Source organism: Dreissena polymorpha, unplaced genomic scaffold (assembly GCF_020536995.1).
Source record: "Dreissena polymorpha isolate Duluth1 unplaced genomic scaffold, UMN_Dpol_1.0 chrUn061, whole genome shotgun sequence".
Classification (NCBI taxonomy): Eukaryota; Metazoa; Mollusca; class Bivalvia; order Myida; family Dreissenidae; genus Dreissena; species Dreissena polymorpha.
The window spans coordinates 149,491-162,313 of NW_026273375.1; the positions used below are offsets into that span (position 1 = coordinate 149,491).

Genomic DNA, 12,823 nt, shown 5'->3' on the forward strand with positions numbered 1-12,823 from the left:
TAAAGCATTAATATTTCTTACTCTCACAGTACTTTGCCAAATCTTAGATTACCGGTAATCCCATTTATTGATTAAAGTCAAGTTTTCAAATGTTTACAGTCGTTTCGTCTAATCCCCATTTCGTCTAGCTTATCGGTAATAACAGATATGAAGTCGTTTCGTCTAATCCCCGTTTCGTCTAACTTATCGGTAATAACAGATGTGAAGTCGTTTCGTCAAACCGATGTGGTCAGTTCGTCTAAGTGTGAATTTGTATTGTTATCTGGTTCACACTATTGTCTGTTTTCAATCCGTAATAACATCATTGATATATAAATTCAAATTAAAAATTAAATAACTTGAAGACTATGTGGTTGAATTTATTTTTCATGTGTACACAGAAAATATACAATAGCATATATCATATACATAATTTAAACATATGACAAACGAGACATGATACTGCAAGCACACAAGTACTAGTACTACATTATTATATCGTCATAACATAAAAAACATGATACTGCAAGCACACAAGTACTCTGTTATTATTATATCGTCATAACATAAAAAATAACAATTGTTACATACGATATTTTTATAGAAGTCTATATTTACATATAAACATTATTTACATCGTACAGATTAATTTTTGTATTTCTTGATAACTTAGTACTTTTTTATTCTGAATAAATTAGCGACATTAATTATTTAACAGTAAGATAGAAGTATTTTTATGCAAAAAAAAAGAAGCATACAACTTCACGATAAATTTAGTACAACAAGACGGCAAAAGCCCTTATGTCCTGATCCTGAGACAAAAATACAATAAAACTGCCTTGCCTAATGGTACCTTGTTTTGAAGCTGATAGAAATCATATCTCACTTGCTGGAGAGTGTTCACAAGATTTGTCGATTTTTCAAAATAGTGACCAAGTTTTTAACCCCATGTCACTTAGTTTCAAACTCAGCTGTTGTATCACTGGGATATACGTTCTGACTCAGTTTAAAGAAGTGGGAAAAAATGTAGTCTCAATAGTGTTAACAAGTTTTTTCTTTTATTTCACCTCGTGACTTAGTTGTTGATCTCACATGACCTTGTTTCAAACTCTACTAAGAAATTATTTGAACAAATGTTCTGACCAATTTTTATGTAAGTTAGGCAATAAATGTGGCCTCGAAACTTTTTACAAGTTTTTTTTAAAATCTTAACTAAGTGACCTAGTTTTTGTCCCAATATCACCAAGTCACAATTTAAGCAATAAATCATTTAGAACAAAATTCACACCAAGTTTCATGAAAATTTGGCAATAAATGTGGGCACATGCTCTTTCTTTATGTTGACCTATTGACCATGTAAGTAAACGCATGTGAGCAAGTTAGGAACTCATATGAGCAATCATTGGATCAAATATTTTTACTAAGTTTAATGAAGATTGGGCAATATAGGTGACCTCTAGTGTGTTCCCAAGTTTCTTTTATTTAACCAACTGACCTAGGCTTTGATTCAATGTGACCCAGTTTTGAACTTATCTTAGATACCATCTGGATAAATGTTCTCACCAGATTTCATGAAGATTGGCAATAAACTTATAGTGTTCTTATGCTTTAATTTGACCTAGTTTCATGAAGATTAAAATAAATGTGGTCAACAGTCATGCAGAGTGTTCACAAATATTTCTCTTTCTTTAATTGGAATTAGTGACTTTTACATAATGTGACCAAGTTTCGAACTTTGCTGAGATATCCTCGGGACAAATATTTCTAAGAAACTTTCATTAATATTGGGCAATAAATGTTGCCTCTAGACTGTCCACAAGTTTGTTGTACTGTAATTTGACGCGTGACCTTGTTTTCACAAAACAAATGTCCACTATGCACAATCGATGACACATAACGGACAAGATTTCCCTAAAGCTCACCGTGAGCACATCATATGATCTCAGGTGAGTTTCAAATATAGGAACAACATTTTGCACTCGTGTTTATAGAATAATAAACATAATGAAGCGCTGTTATATTTAATAAAAGACGACATGATAAATGCACACTGTTTATTAAACAAACCTTGTTTACAATCATACTAGGATCAGTAGATAGTCACTGTAACTTGTCCCACAAATTAATAGTCCAGTAATAGTAGGGTTCAATGTTATATTTACACTTGGTATAACTTTTATGCCGCTGCGATGATTTAGTGGTTGTGTTTGAGACGCAGTCCGTTGTTCAGAAGACACGCAAAGGCAACTCACAAAGTGTTGATTATTTTAGTGTTTATTTTCATTAAGTATAAGGTTTAACGGCAAATAATAACGATAGTCAATAAGTTTTACAGTTCTGACACACAGTTTAAATTGTTAAGTAAAATGTATGTTTGTTAATCATAAATGTTTTCATATAACGTTTAATGAAGTTAATTTATATCACACATAAATTCACAAAGTCAAATGTCCCAAAGTAAGGCTAAAGTCTATATATTTCTCATGTTCAATATTCTTCACTTTTATACCAAATGTCTTAATAGTTGTCTAGACCAATAATTAAGCTTTACATTTAAATGCAATCAAGAATGTCAATTTAAGGATTTAAAGTGACAATTATATAGGATGCTTGATTATTATGGGATAATAATATGTAACGTAAGCTGTCATTGTTAGCTTAAGGCTAAAGGCTTCAAGTTAAGATGACTGGGTATGATGTAACAAATTGAATATTATGTAAAATTGGTTGTATAAACAATGCTTAATATAAGCAGTAAAACCATGTTGTATTAATATATAAACTTTAAATGAAAACTAAATAACATTTTAAAATTTCAAATAAATAAAGTTTTAACTTTCATATAATTATGCATTAATTATATTTGAGTTCGGGTGCATAACATAGTGCACGCAAAGCTTTCAAATTTACATAAAACTTTGACAGTGGTATTTGGTTCCTTTAGTTCAAAATAGTGTTAACGTACCACATTTATGAATTGTGTGCACAATTAGTTTCATCAAACATGTTTTTCAAATGCATAAATAATGCTGAAACATGAAATACAACGTTATTGAATAAATTCATCAACTATGCTTTTTTCAATTTTTTACGAAGGGTAAATAAGATCACTTTGGATTATTGTGGAAAATGTATTTTATGTACGATATCTTTATAAACAAAAGTGCAGTAGAGGTTTTTACTATATTCAAAAGTATTATGTCACGACATAGATTTATATTTCACAGTTTTAACACATTTTAACTCCATTGATGCATTGTATTTAATTTGTATAACTATATCAAAATGACATTATAATATATAAAATACTGCATTTCCATACGTTTAATCAAATAAGACTTAACATGGCAGCCATCTTGGACGCCCTCTTGAATTTCTTAAAATCCTCGATTATACCAGCCCGGCATTATTTGGATTCTTCATGTTTTGGATTCGCCCTCTTATAAAAACACGTTCACATTAATTATACCCCTCAATGCCGGGTTAAGTAAAGAATGGTTACTTTTTGCCCGACTTCTTCTAACTTTATTTTTATTATAAATATAAAATTGTACATTAATATGTTTAGCCAAATTGCTTTAAAAAAACAATAACATGTCCACCGTTTTGTTAATATTTACTTATATAAACCATTCAGTACAATATTCATGCAGCCGGTCTGACAGACGCTGAAGCCCTGTAGCCGAGATAGACATATGAACAGTATCGTTTGCAAACAATAGAGTACACAGTTTAAGATTTTGTATAGTAAAAAAATAAGATGTATAATTTACAAACATAATAATTAACAATTGAGATATTGACTCGCCCTGTTTAACCCTAATACAACTTTCAAACAAAATAGATTAGGTTACATTCCTTGTTATTGTTTTTATTCAAATAAGCATTATCCAAATTATTATTGTTTTCTTCACTTATGAATGATTTTTCGCTACTGAATATAGACCATATCGAGTTTACAAGTTTCAATGAGACATCTTGTTGCCAACGTATGTATAGGATAGGGTGTCCCTACAAACAAGATCGGACTCATTAAAAGCTACAAAGGCATAATTAAGTTCACGCTTGTTTTAATACACTACGCTGTTTAAGCAAAAGCCTCGAATATAAAATATATTTCACATTTTTCCTTTCGCAATCCGAACTGGAAAACAATTAGCACGCCATTGGTTTCTAACCGCTCACGTTATCAGTCGTGTAATATATAAAGGATTATGTACCATACTGGTAAGGGTTTTTCCTCCATAGTTTTTTGCGTCGATTCTGTCACCTTTTTAGGAACGCGTACAATCATACCTACATACCTGTGGGCCACTTTCTTGGGTAAGTACTTGTTACATTATTATAATCAAAGTACTGACAGTACTGGTGTGACGATGCTTTTCAATAGGATGGATATAAAAGCATCAATTTAAGTTTATCTACATCACCATAATTGCGTATGTGGGTACGAAAATTTTGGCTACAAAAATTATGCCAAAAACAAATTGGGTACGAAAAACAAATTTGGTTACAAAAAATAGGGTACGAAAAAGAATTTGGGTACTAAAAAAAATGTGTACGACAATTTTTTTTTTTTGGGGGGGGGGAGGGGTACGGGGAAGTAGTACCCGTGGGGAACTTTACCCATTCAGCGAAACGGGGAGGCGGGTTTCATTCTTGATCAAATATAACAAGAAATATCTTTAAAAAGATTTTCGACGTGTATTTTCTGTACCACTTATCTTAAAAAACGTAATGTTACAGTAGAATGTTTGTGGGTTATAACATTACGTTATGTAGTAGATATATTCAAAACTTGACATGCTCTTTATTTACACCATGTTCTTTAATTTAACATGTATATCATACCAAACTTTATATTTCGTTGTTTCCTTTGCTGTTAATGATGTTATGTCGGACGTGATTTCACATGCCCGTGTGCATGAACATATAATTTTTTTCTTTTGATTATTGTTTTTTTCTCTAATTCAATAAGCTTAGGCATGTTTGTTCGTTAAGTACGGAAATAATTTCATGATGATTCCCGAGAGTAGATATGAGCAAATAGTCGAATACGACTTGAATACGTGAGTTCGCCCATGAACACGTGGTAAGGTTAACTAAATCTCCGCGATATGACCTAATATGTGTTTAAAAGAGAAAACAATATCCAACAAACGAATGAATTATCAAACATAGTGTGTGCACTGATGTGGCTCTTTAATTTCAGTTTGAAAAGTTTATTAAATATGCAAAATGAGCGAGCACGCATAAGAGCGAGTTTCATAAATGTCGCTCGGCTATTATGCTGTTTATATACCATACTTGCTTTAACGTTTACAAATGGCAGGTTCGAAATAATTCGTTTTCTTAACACTCATGATCGCGTTAAACGTTAATTATACACGTTTTCATTCGCAATTTATTTACAGAATCACGACAAATGTCAAATACAATACAGAAAATGCATAGTTGTTTCATCGATATATAAACATATAATGGATTAAATATAACTGATTTAAAATTAACGTTTTCAAACTATTATTAAATCTTTTTCCCAGAATATGCTGTCCTATTTATAGCTGAGCTTCCTATACCTTTATCAATGATAATCAGCGAGGTATGCCGATTAGAAAAATCGAGCTATCTCAATCGGACTGGTTCGGTCTTTTACATATGTCGCCATTGTGACGAATTTTTTCATGGTATAATAACTTAGACGAGCTGCTTCGCAGCATCGTCAAAAAGTACATACAAATTAAAAACGTGCACGGTAGAGCAGCTTTTTTTAACAATATTTTTTTTCAAGTAAAAGCTGATCGATTCCGCCACTATTTCCCCTTTTCAATTCTCTTTTTTCATTTAAGACTGATTTCGCTACAAACTCAATATCTAAGCTATCTACAGAAACATCGTCATTTAGTCACCTCAATATAACTTTTTCAATTTGGTCATCCAATAAAACATACTAATTGGTAAACACTTCTTCAAATGATAATTGAATATGTAAGAAGTGATTTCACAATTCTCTGTTAACCAAGTTTGAGGTTGAGACTTGGCAAACACATGCAAATATCAAACTACTTTCCCTTCCTATTGTATCGGGGTATAAAACTGATTTTATTTGTTCTGATTTGCAACAGTGCCAAAATGTATTGGCCTTATTATCGCGCGTCTTTGGTAATCATCTCGAAATCGTTGGATTATAATAATCCCCAATATACATGCCGTTAGTCCAAACAGGATTTCCTCATTTCGGATGAGAAGTTGAGATTGAGAAGAGGTCCAACTTCTTTGTTTCCCTTGCGGCCTGTTTGTGGCTCTTCCGCAGATTTCTTTAGTTCTTCCCGACCCAAGATTGGCTATGGTAATGAGCTTTATGTCTTGTTAATCGTGTTCGCGTTTTGTTTCCTCAATTTAAATACATTGTGCTTAATTCTTAAAGAATTATTTACAATATTTTAACAAATGTCAACATAAAACTAGCAATTGTTAATAACATCTAAGTTTGTAAAATGAAAATAATAAATAAAAAGTATGTCGCAATTTATAAATCGCTTCCGTAACGGGGAGGTCATTCTTAAATAAAGAAATCTTATATGAGAACACTTATCTAGCGAGATGCCGACGCTTGTTCAGTTTGCCTGTTATGTATAGGTTTGCTATTTAACGTGTTGCTAGGTAACGTGTTTACCTTGGCTCATAATGAGAAGTTTAGATTTAATTTTCAGTTTACAGAATTAAAAACTAAAAACTAGGAACAAATACAAAGATCAGTTTACATCTATAACATCTGATTTTGTCATTCATGGTCGAATACGTATTAACACGTTAATCAGAAAACATTCTTAGTCGGTTAACCGTTATTGACGATGCTGATATAAAATACAGTACGTGATACTTTTCGCGACCTTCCTGTAATATGGGACTAGTAAGTATTAAAGGTAATTTAACGATACACATATATCTATGTAAAACTGAAATTGTCATGTATTTTACTTGTTTTGGCAAGTATATTCGGAAACTGCTGTAATTTTGTCTCGATAAAACTATATAGTTTGATTTTAATGTTTAATTCAAAAAGTTGTAATATGTGACATTGGGCATAGGCCACGTGTGTATAAACGTTTTGGAATGCATCGAAAAATATATGTATGCATGCTTTAGATGTACAAGTGAAAAAAATAGTGGGTATTGGTGTTAACTAACGAACTCATGATCTGGTTTGTAATTATGAAAACGATCTTTAAGACAAATATGTAAATGTCGACACTTATGTTTTCAATATTTTATTGTAACATTCAACAAATCCATATTATTCTGTATTTTTTTAAGTTAAGAGTATTAAGTGTAAGCTTTTTTTCCTCAATAAATGACACATTCGTATGATCGTACTTTTAAAAATATCGCTTGAGAATTTGATTTCACGATTTCACAGATGGTGTCGACGACATCATTGGTAGTGTTGGCGATAGCTATGCAGTGTGCGGCTGCAGGTAAGTCATGTATGCGTCTCGCTCTGAGAAAACGGCGTTTTATACATGTGCGTAAAGTGTCCTCCCAGATTAGCCCGTACAGTCCGCACAGGCTTATCAGGAACGACACTTGTAGCCCGTACAGTCCGCACAGGCTAATCAGGAACGACACTTGTAGCCCGTACAGTCCGCACAGGCTAATCAGGAACGACACTTGCAGCCCGTACAGTCCGCACAGGCTAATCAGGGACGACACTTGCCGCCTTAATTGGATTTTCGTCAATAATGGTTTTCCTTTCAAAGAAAGTTATAATAAAGCGGAAATTGTCGTTCCTGGACTGCACAGGCTAATCTGGGACGATATTTTACGCACATACATTAAACCCACCTTTCACAGAGCGCGGCTCATGTTATTTAAGTAATTATGTTCGATGGGATGTATGTGTAAAACGTTAACAACGATTATGATTAAATGGTGTGGCTTACAATATTTTCATTAAAACAACAATATAGCAAAACTTATCAAATACAGATCTTAAGTGGCTTTAAAACGTGCAAGAGTTCTTGTATGCAATTACTACATTAGCTATAATTTAATTTGGTATTTGAACTATTTTCGTGTATTGTTGCGTGTTGTGTTTGGGCGCTTAACAACGATTTATGCTCTTTGTCAAGAAAAATGACCGAGCGTCCCAATTATGCTTGTAAGGTGTATGTTTGTGTGTGTGTAGGGGGGGGGCATGATTGTAAGAATTCGTGAGAATTGTGGTCTGTTTCAGGGATCGTATACTTGGGCTGTGTGGGGCGGGGAGGGCGTGATTGTTAGAATACGTGAGAATCGTGGTCTGATTCAGGGATCGTATACTTGGGCTGTGTGCGGCGGGGAGGGCGTGATTGTAAGAATACGTGAGAATCGTGATCTGATTCAGGGATCGTATACGTGGGCTGTGTGTGTGTGGGGGGGGGGGGGTAGGGGGGGCGGGGTGATTGTAAGAATACGTGAGAACCGTGGTCTGTTTCAGGGATCGTATGCTTGGGTTGTGTGTGTGTGGGGGGGGGGCGTGATTGTAAGAATACGTGAGAATCGTGCTCTGTTTCAGGCATCGTATACTTGGGCTGTGTGTGTGGTGGGGGGGGGGGGCGTGATTGTAAGAATACGTGAGAATCGTGGTCTGTTTCAGGGATCGTATACTTGGGCTGTGTGTGTGTGTGGTGGGGGGGGGCGTGATTGTAAAAATACGTGTGAATCGTGCTCTGTTTCAGGCATCGTATACTTGGGCTGTGTGTGTGGATGGTGGGAGGCGTGATTGTAAGAATACGTGAGAATCGTGCTCTGTTTCAGGCATCGTATACTTGGGCTGTGTGTGTGGTGGGGGCGTGATTGTAAGAATACGTGAGAACCGTGGTCTGTTTCAGGGATCGTATACTTGGGCTGTGTGTGTGGTGGGGGGGGGGGGGGCGTGATTGTAAGAATACGTGAGAACCGTGGTCTGTTTCAGGCATCGTATACTTGGGCTGTGTGTGTGGTGGGGGGGCGTGATTGTAAGAATACGTGAGAAACATGGTCTGTTTCAGGGATCGTATGCTTGGGCTGTGTGTGTGTGGGGGGGGCGTGATTTGGGGGGGCGTGATTGTAAGAAAACGTGAGAATCGTGCTCTGTTTCAGGCATCGTATATTTGGGCTGTGTGTGTGGTGGGGGGCGTGATTGTAAGAATACGTGAGAATCGTTGTCTGTTTCAGGGATCGTATACTTGGGCTGTGTGTGTGTGTGGTGGGGGCGTGATTGTAAGAATACGTGAGAATCGTGGTCTGTTTCAGGGATCGTATACTTGGGCTGTGTGTGTGTGTGGGGGGGGGGGGGCGTGATTGTAAGAATACGTGCGAATCGTGCTCTTTTTCAGGCATCGTATACTTGGGCTGTGTGTGTGGGGGGGCGGGTTGATTGTAAGAATACGTGAGAACCGTGGTCGGTTTCAGGGATCGTATACTTGGGCTGTGTGTGTGTGGGGGGGGGGGTGATTGTAAGAATACGTGAGAACCGTGTTCTGTTTCATGGATCGTATACTTGGGCTGTGTGTGTGTGGGGGGGGGGCGTGATTGTAAGAATACGTGAGAATCGTGCTCTGTTTCAGGCATCGTATACTTGGGCTGTGTGTGTGGTGGGGGGCGTGATTGTAGGAATACGTGCGAATCGTGGTCTGTTTCAGGGATCGTATACTTGGGCTGTGTGTGTGTGTGTGGTGGGGGGGGGGGGTGGCGTGAATGTAAGAATACGTGAGAATCGTGCTCTTTTTCAGGCATCGTATACTTGGGCTGTGTGTGTGGTTGGGGGCGTGATTGTAAGAATACGTGAGAATCGTGGTCTGTTTCAGGGATCGTATACTTGGGCTGTGTGTGTGGTGGGGGGCGTGATTGTAAGAATACGTGAGAATCGTGCTCTGTTTCAGGCATCGTATACTTGGGCTGTGTGTGTGGTGTGGGGGGGGCGTGATTGTAAGAATACGTGAGAATCGTGGTCTGTTTCAGGCATCGTATACTTGGGCTGTGTGTGTGGTGGGGGGGGGGGCGTGATTGTAAGAATACGTGAGAATCGTGCTCTGTTTCAGGCATCGTATACTTGGGCTGTGTGTGTGGTGGGGGGGGGGAGGCGTGATTGTAAGAATACGTGAGAATCGTGGTCTGTTTCAGGGATCGTATACTTGGGCTGCTTTGTTGACAACAACGACCGTATCCTGCTGCCATGGATCGAGAAAAATAATTATGGTAATACACCGGACACATGCACCAAGAGGTGTTTCGACATGGGGTACAGACTTGCGGGGACGCAGGTGAGTAAACGGAGTTAAGGAAAACATTATGATATAGCGTTATTATTGACCAATGAACAGCGATATCTGGTTTTGATGCATATGATTGATCTTGAATAGTTTTATTGCCACTAGATCAGACAAAACTGTTTTTTTTCGGGTAAAAAACTACCAAGCAAAACATCAATTACTATTCTTACTTGACATGTACTGAACACATATTCTTAAATTACAATGCGAACTTTATATGTTCCGGATCATTGATTGCTTATTTAATGTATTATTTGTCTTATGATTTCACGTCATACATCCACTTCTATTTTACAAACAATAAATTCCCCTTCATGACACTCACACCACTTCATGCTAAAAATATTGTTGGTTTATGGGACGCAGTGGAAAATCGAGTGCTTCTGTGGTAATAACTTCCGTTGGAAAGAAACGAATGCCCGGACTCCGAATGTAATACGCCATGCTCCGGAGATAGTCGAATAATGTGTGGCGGCGATTGGAGGCTTTCCGTATATAGCAACTGGGGTATCTTACTTATTTTTTTTTAATGTAAAAGAAAATATGAAATTATGTTGATAGTTGAAATCGCTTTAATTTCTTCCTTATTGCTACGAAAAAAGGTGATTTGGCGACTTCCAATACTTGCTTTTCTCAAGAATACCTACTTCATTTGTAATAAATATCAATACTCAGTTTGCAAGCCGTTTTAAAAGCACTGAATAAAGACTTACTCTAAATATTTTGGAGTATTTCTGTTATTGTAACTTATGTATCAGGCATACAATTATGAGTTCATTTTGCGCTATATCATTTATCTTTTTCGATGAGTCCCAAGTAGCCAAAGTGTAACGATAAGGTGCATTGTAAATAACCTTTTTTCAAATATTTGACTCTCCTCCAGCGTGTGACGTTTCCTCCTGTCAGAACGGAGCCACGTGCACCAACATCGATCGGGGAGTCTACTCGTGCAAATGCACGGCGGGCTGGACCGGAACTAACTGTGATATAAGTAGGTTACCTATTGCTTTGTTTCAAGGTAACGTGTTGCTATGTAGCTTGCTGCTTCTTAACGAGTTGTTGTATCAAGAGTTGGCAGATTGCCTATTTTAAATTAATGAGTTGTTAGGTAACGTGTAGCCTGGTAACGTATTTATAGATAGCGCACGATAAATTACATGTTGCTAGGTCCATGTTTCTATGTTACGTGATGCTAGGAAACGTTTATGTTGCCTATGGCTCGGTAACGGGCTGCTAAATTAGTGATATTTGGTACCGTGTTGTGAAACAAGTTTTAACATAAACTGTTGCTAGGCTAATTGTAACTGGGTTACCTGTTTCTAGGGAACGTGTAGCGGTGTTTTGCTAGGTAACATGTGGTTAATTAACGTAGTGCTATGTAACATTAAGCTATAATACCTGTTGTTAAATTACCTATGGCTAGAAAATGCGTTGCAAGGTTCATTGTTGCTATGTAACGTGTGGTTAAGTAACGTCTTGTTTTGTTACATGTGTTTAAGAAACGTGTTGCTAAGTAGCAATTTTCTATTTGAAGAACGTTGTTAGGTAACTTGATGCAAGGCAGCACGTTTCTATGTTACATGTTTGCTATTGCTACTTAATGTGTTATAAAACTGTTTTTTCTAGCTTATTTTGTCATGATCAGCTGTTTCTAGGTTTCCTGTTGCTATTTAACCTGTTGCTAGGTGACCTGCTGCCAAACAACGTGATGTTAAAATGACTGTTGCTTATTACGTGTGTTGAAGTAACAAGTTTTAAGTAACGTGTGGACAAGAAACGTGTTGCTATGTAATGTACGTGTTGCTAGTTAACCTAACAATTTCAAGGGTGCCATCAAGAAACAGTTTTTAGAGTCTTTATAGCTTTTTATAGTATAATTTTTATTATGAATTTTATGTTCTGTTAAAATACTGTGATACATTTTTAAGTCTTATGATCAATAAGATGCAAGGATCTCATAATTATTCTTTAACTTATAGTATGCTGCAAAGTGTGTTTATTAACTACATATGCAGTGTGTAACTTTCTTATGCAACTTCTGTGATAATAATGAACATGTGATTATATTTATTCATTCTTAATCAGTAATATACTTTATTAAACAGTACATATTTGATACATATACATTATTAAAATCTAATACATGACTGTTTCATGGTTACTGCCACCAATAACAAGGACCACAATGGAAATAAGTGAAAATCATTTTTCTCTTTTTTGTGTTATCCTTGGTATTGTGTGTGCATTCCATGGTTTGCTATGTATATTGCTGTGATAATATATTTTATATTGTCTGCATTATGTAGTAACTATGTAATGTTCATATGTTTACCAAATAAAATCAATCAAATCAATCAATCAACCTTTTGTTAGGTTTTGTTATGTAACTTACGTTGACTAATTAACAGTTTGCTCGGTTATGTGTTGCCAGACAAGTTTTGCTTAGTCACATGTAGCTACGTTATCTGTTTATAGGAACGTGTGGTCCAGTAACGTGATGTTAGGTAAACTTTACTAGGTAACGCGTTGCTGTGTTAAATGTCACAGTT

The 12,823-nt window shown here is 36.2% G+C and overlaps 1 protein-coding gene across 1 annotated transcript in view; it reads left to right on the plus strand.

The window, feature by feature from the left end:
* LOC127863929 (fibropellin-1-like) overlaps positions 1–12,823 on the plus strand; it is a gene marked incomplete at its 3' end in the record, with an annotated part of 44,765 nt that overhangs the window by 14,711 nt on the left and 17,231 nt on the right. Inside the window, exons 3-6 of the mRNA XM_052403612.1 lie at positions 8,216–8,370; positions 8,700–8,755; positions 10,126–10,265; positions 11,181–11,265. Of these exons, the coding sequence (XP_052259572.1) occupies positions 8,216–8,370; positions 8,700–8,755; positions 10,126–10,265; positions 11,181–11,265 (436 nt within the window). The remainder of the gene's footprint in view (positions 1–8,215; positions 8,371–8,699; positions 8,756–10,125; positions 10,266–11,180; positions 11,266–12,823) is intronic.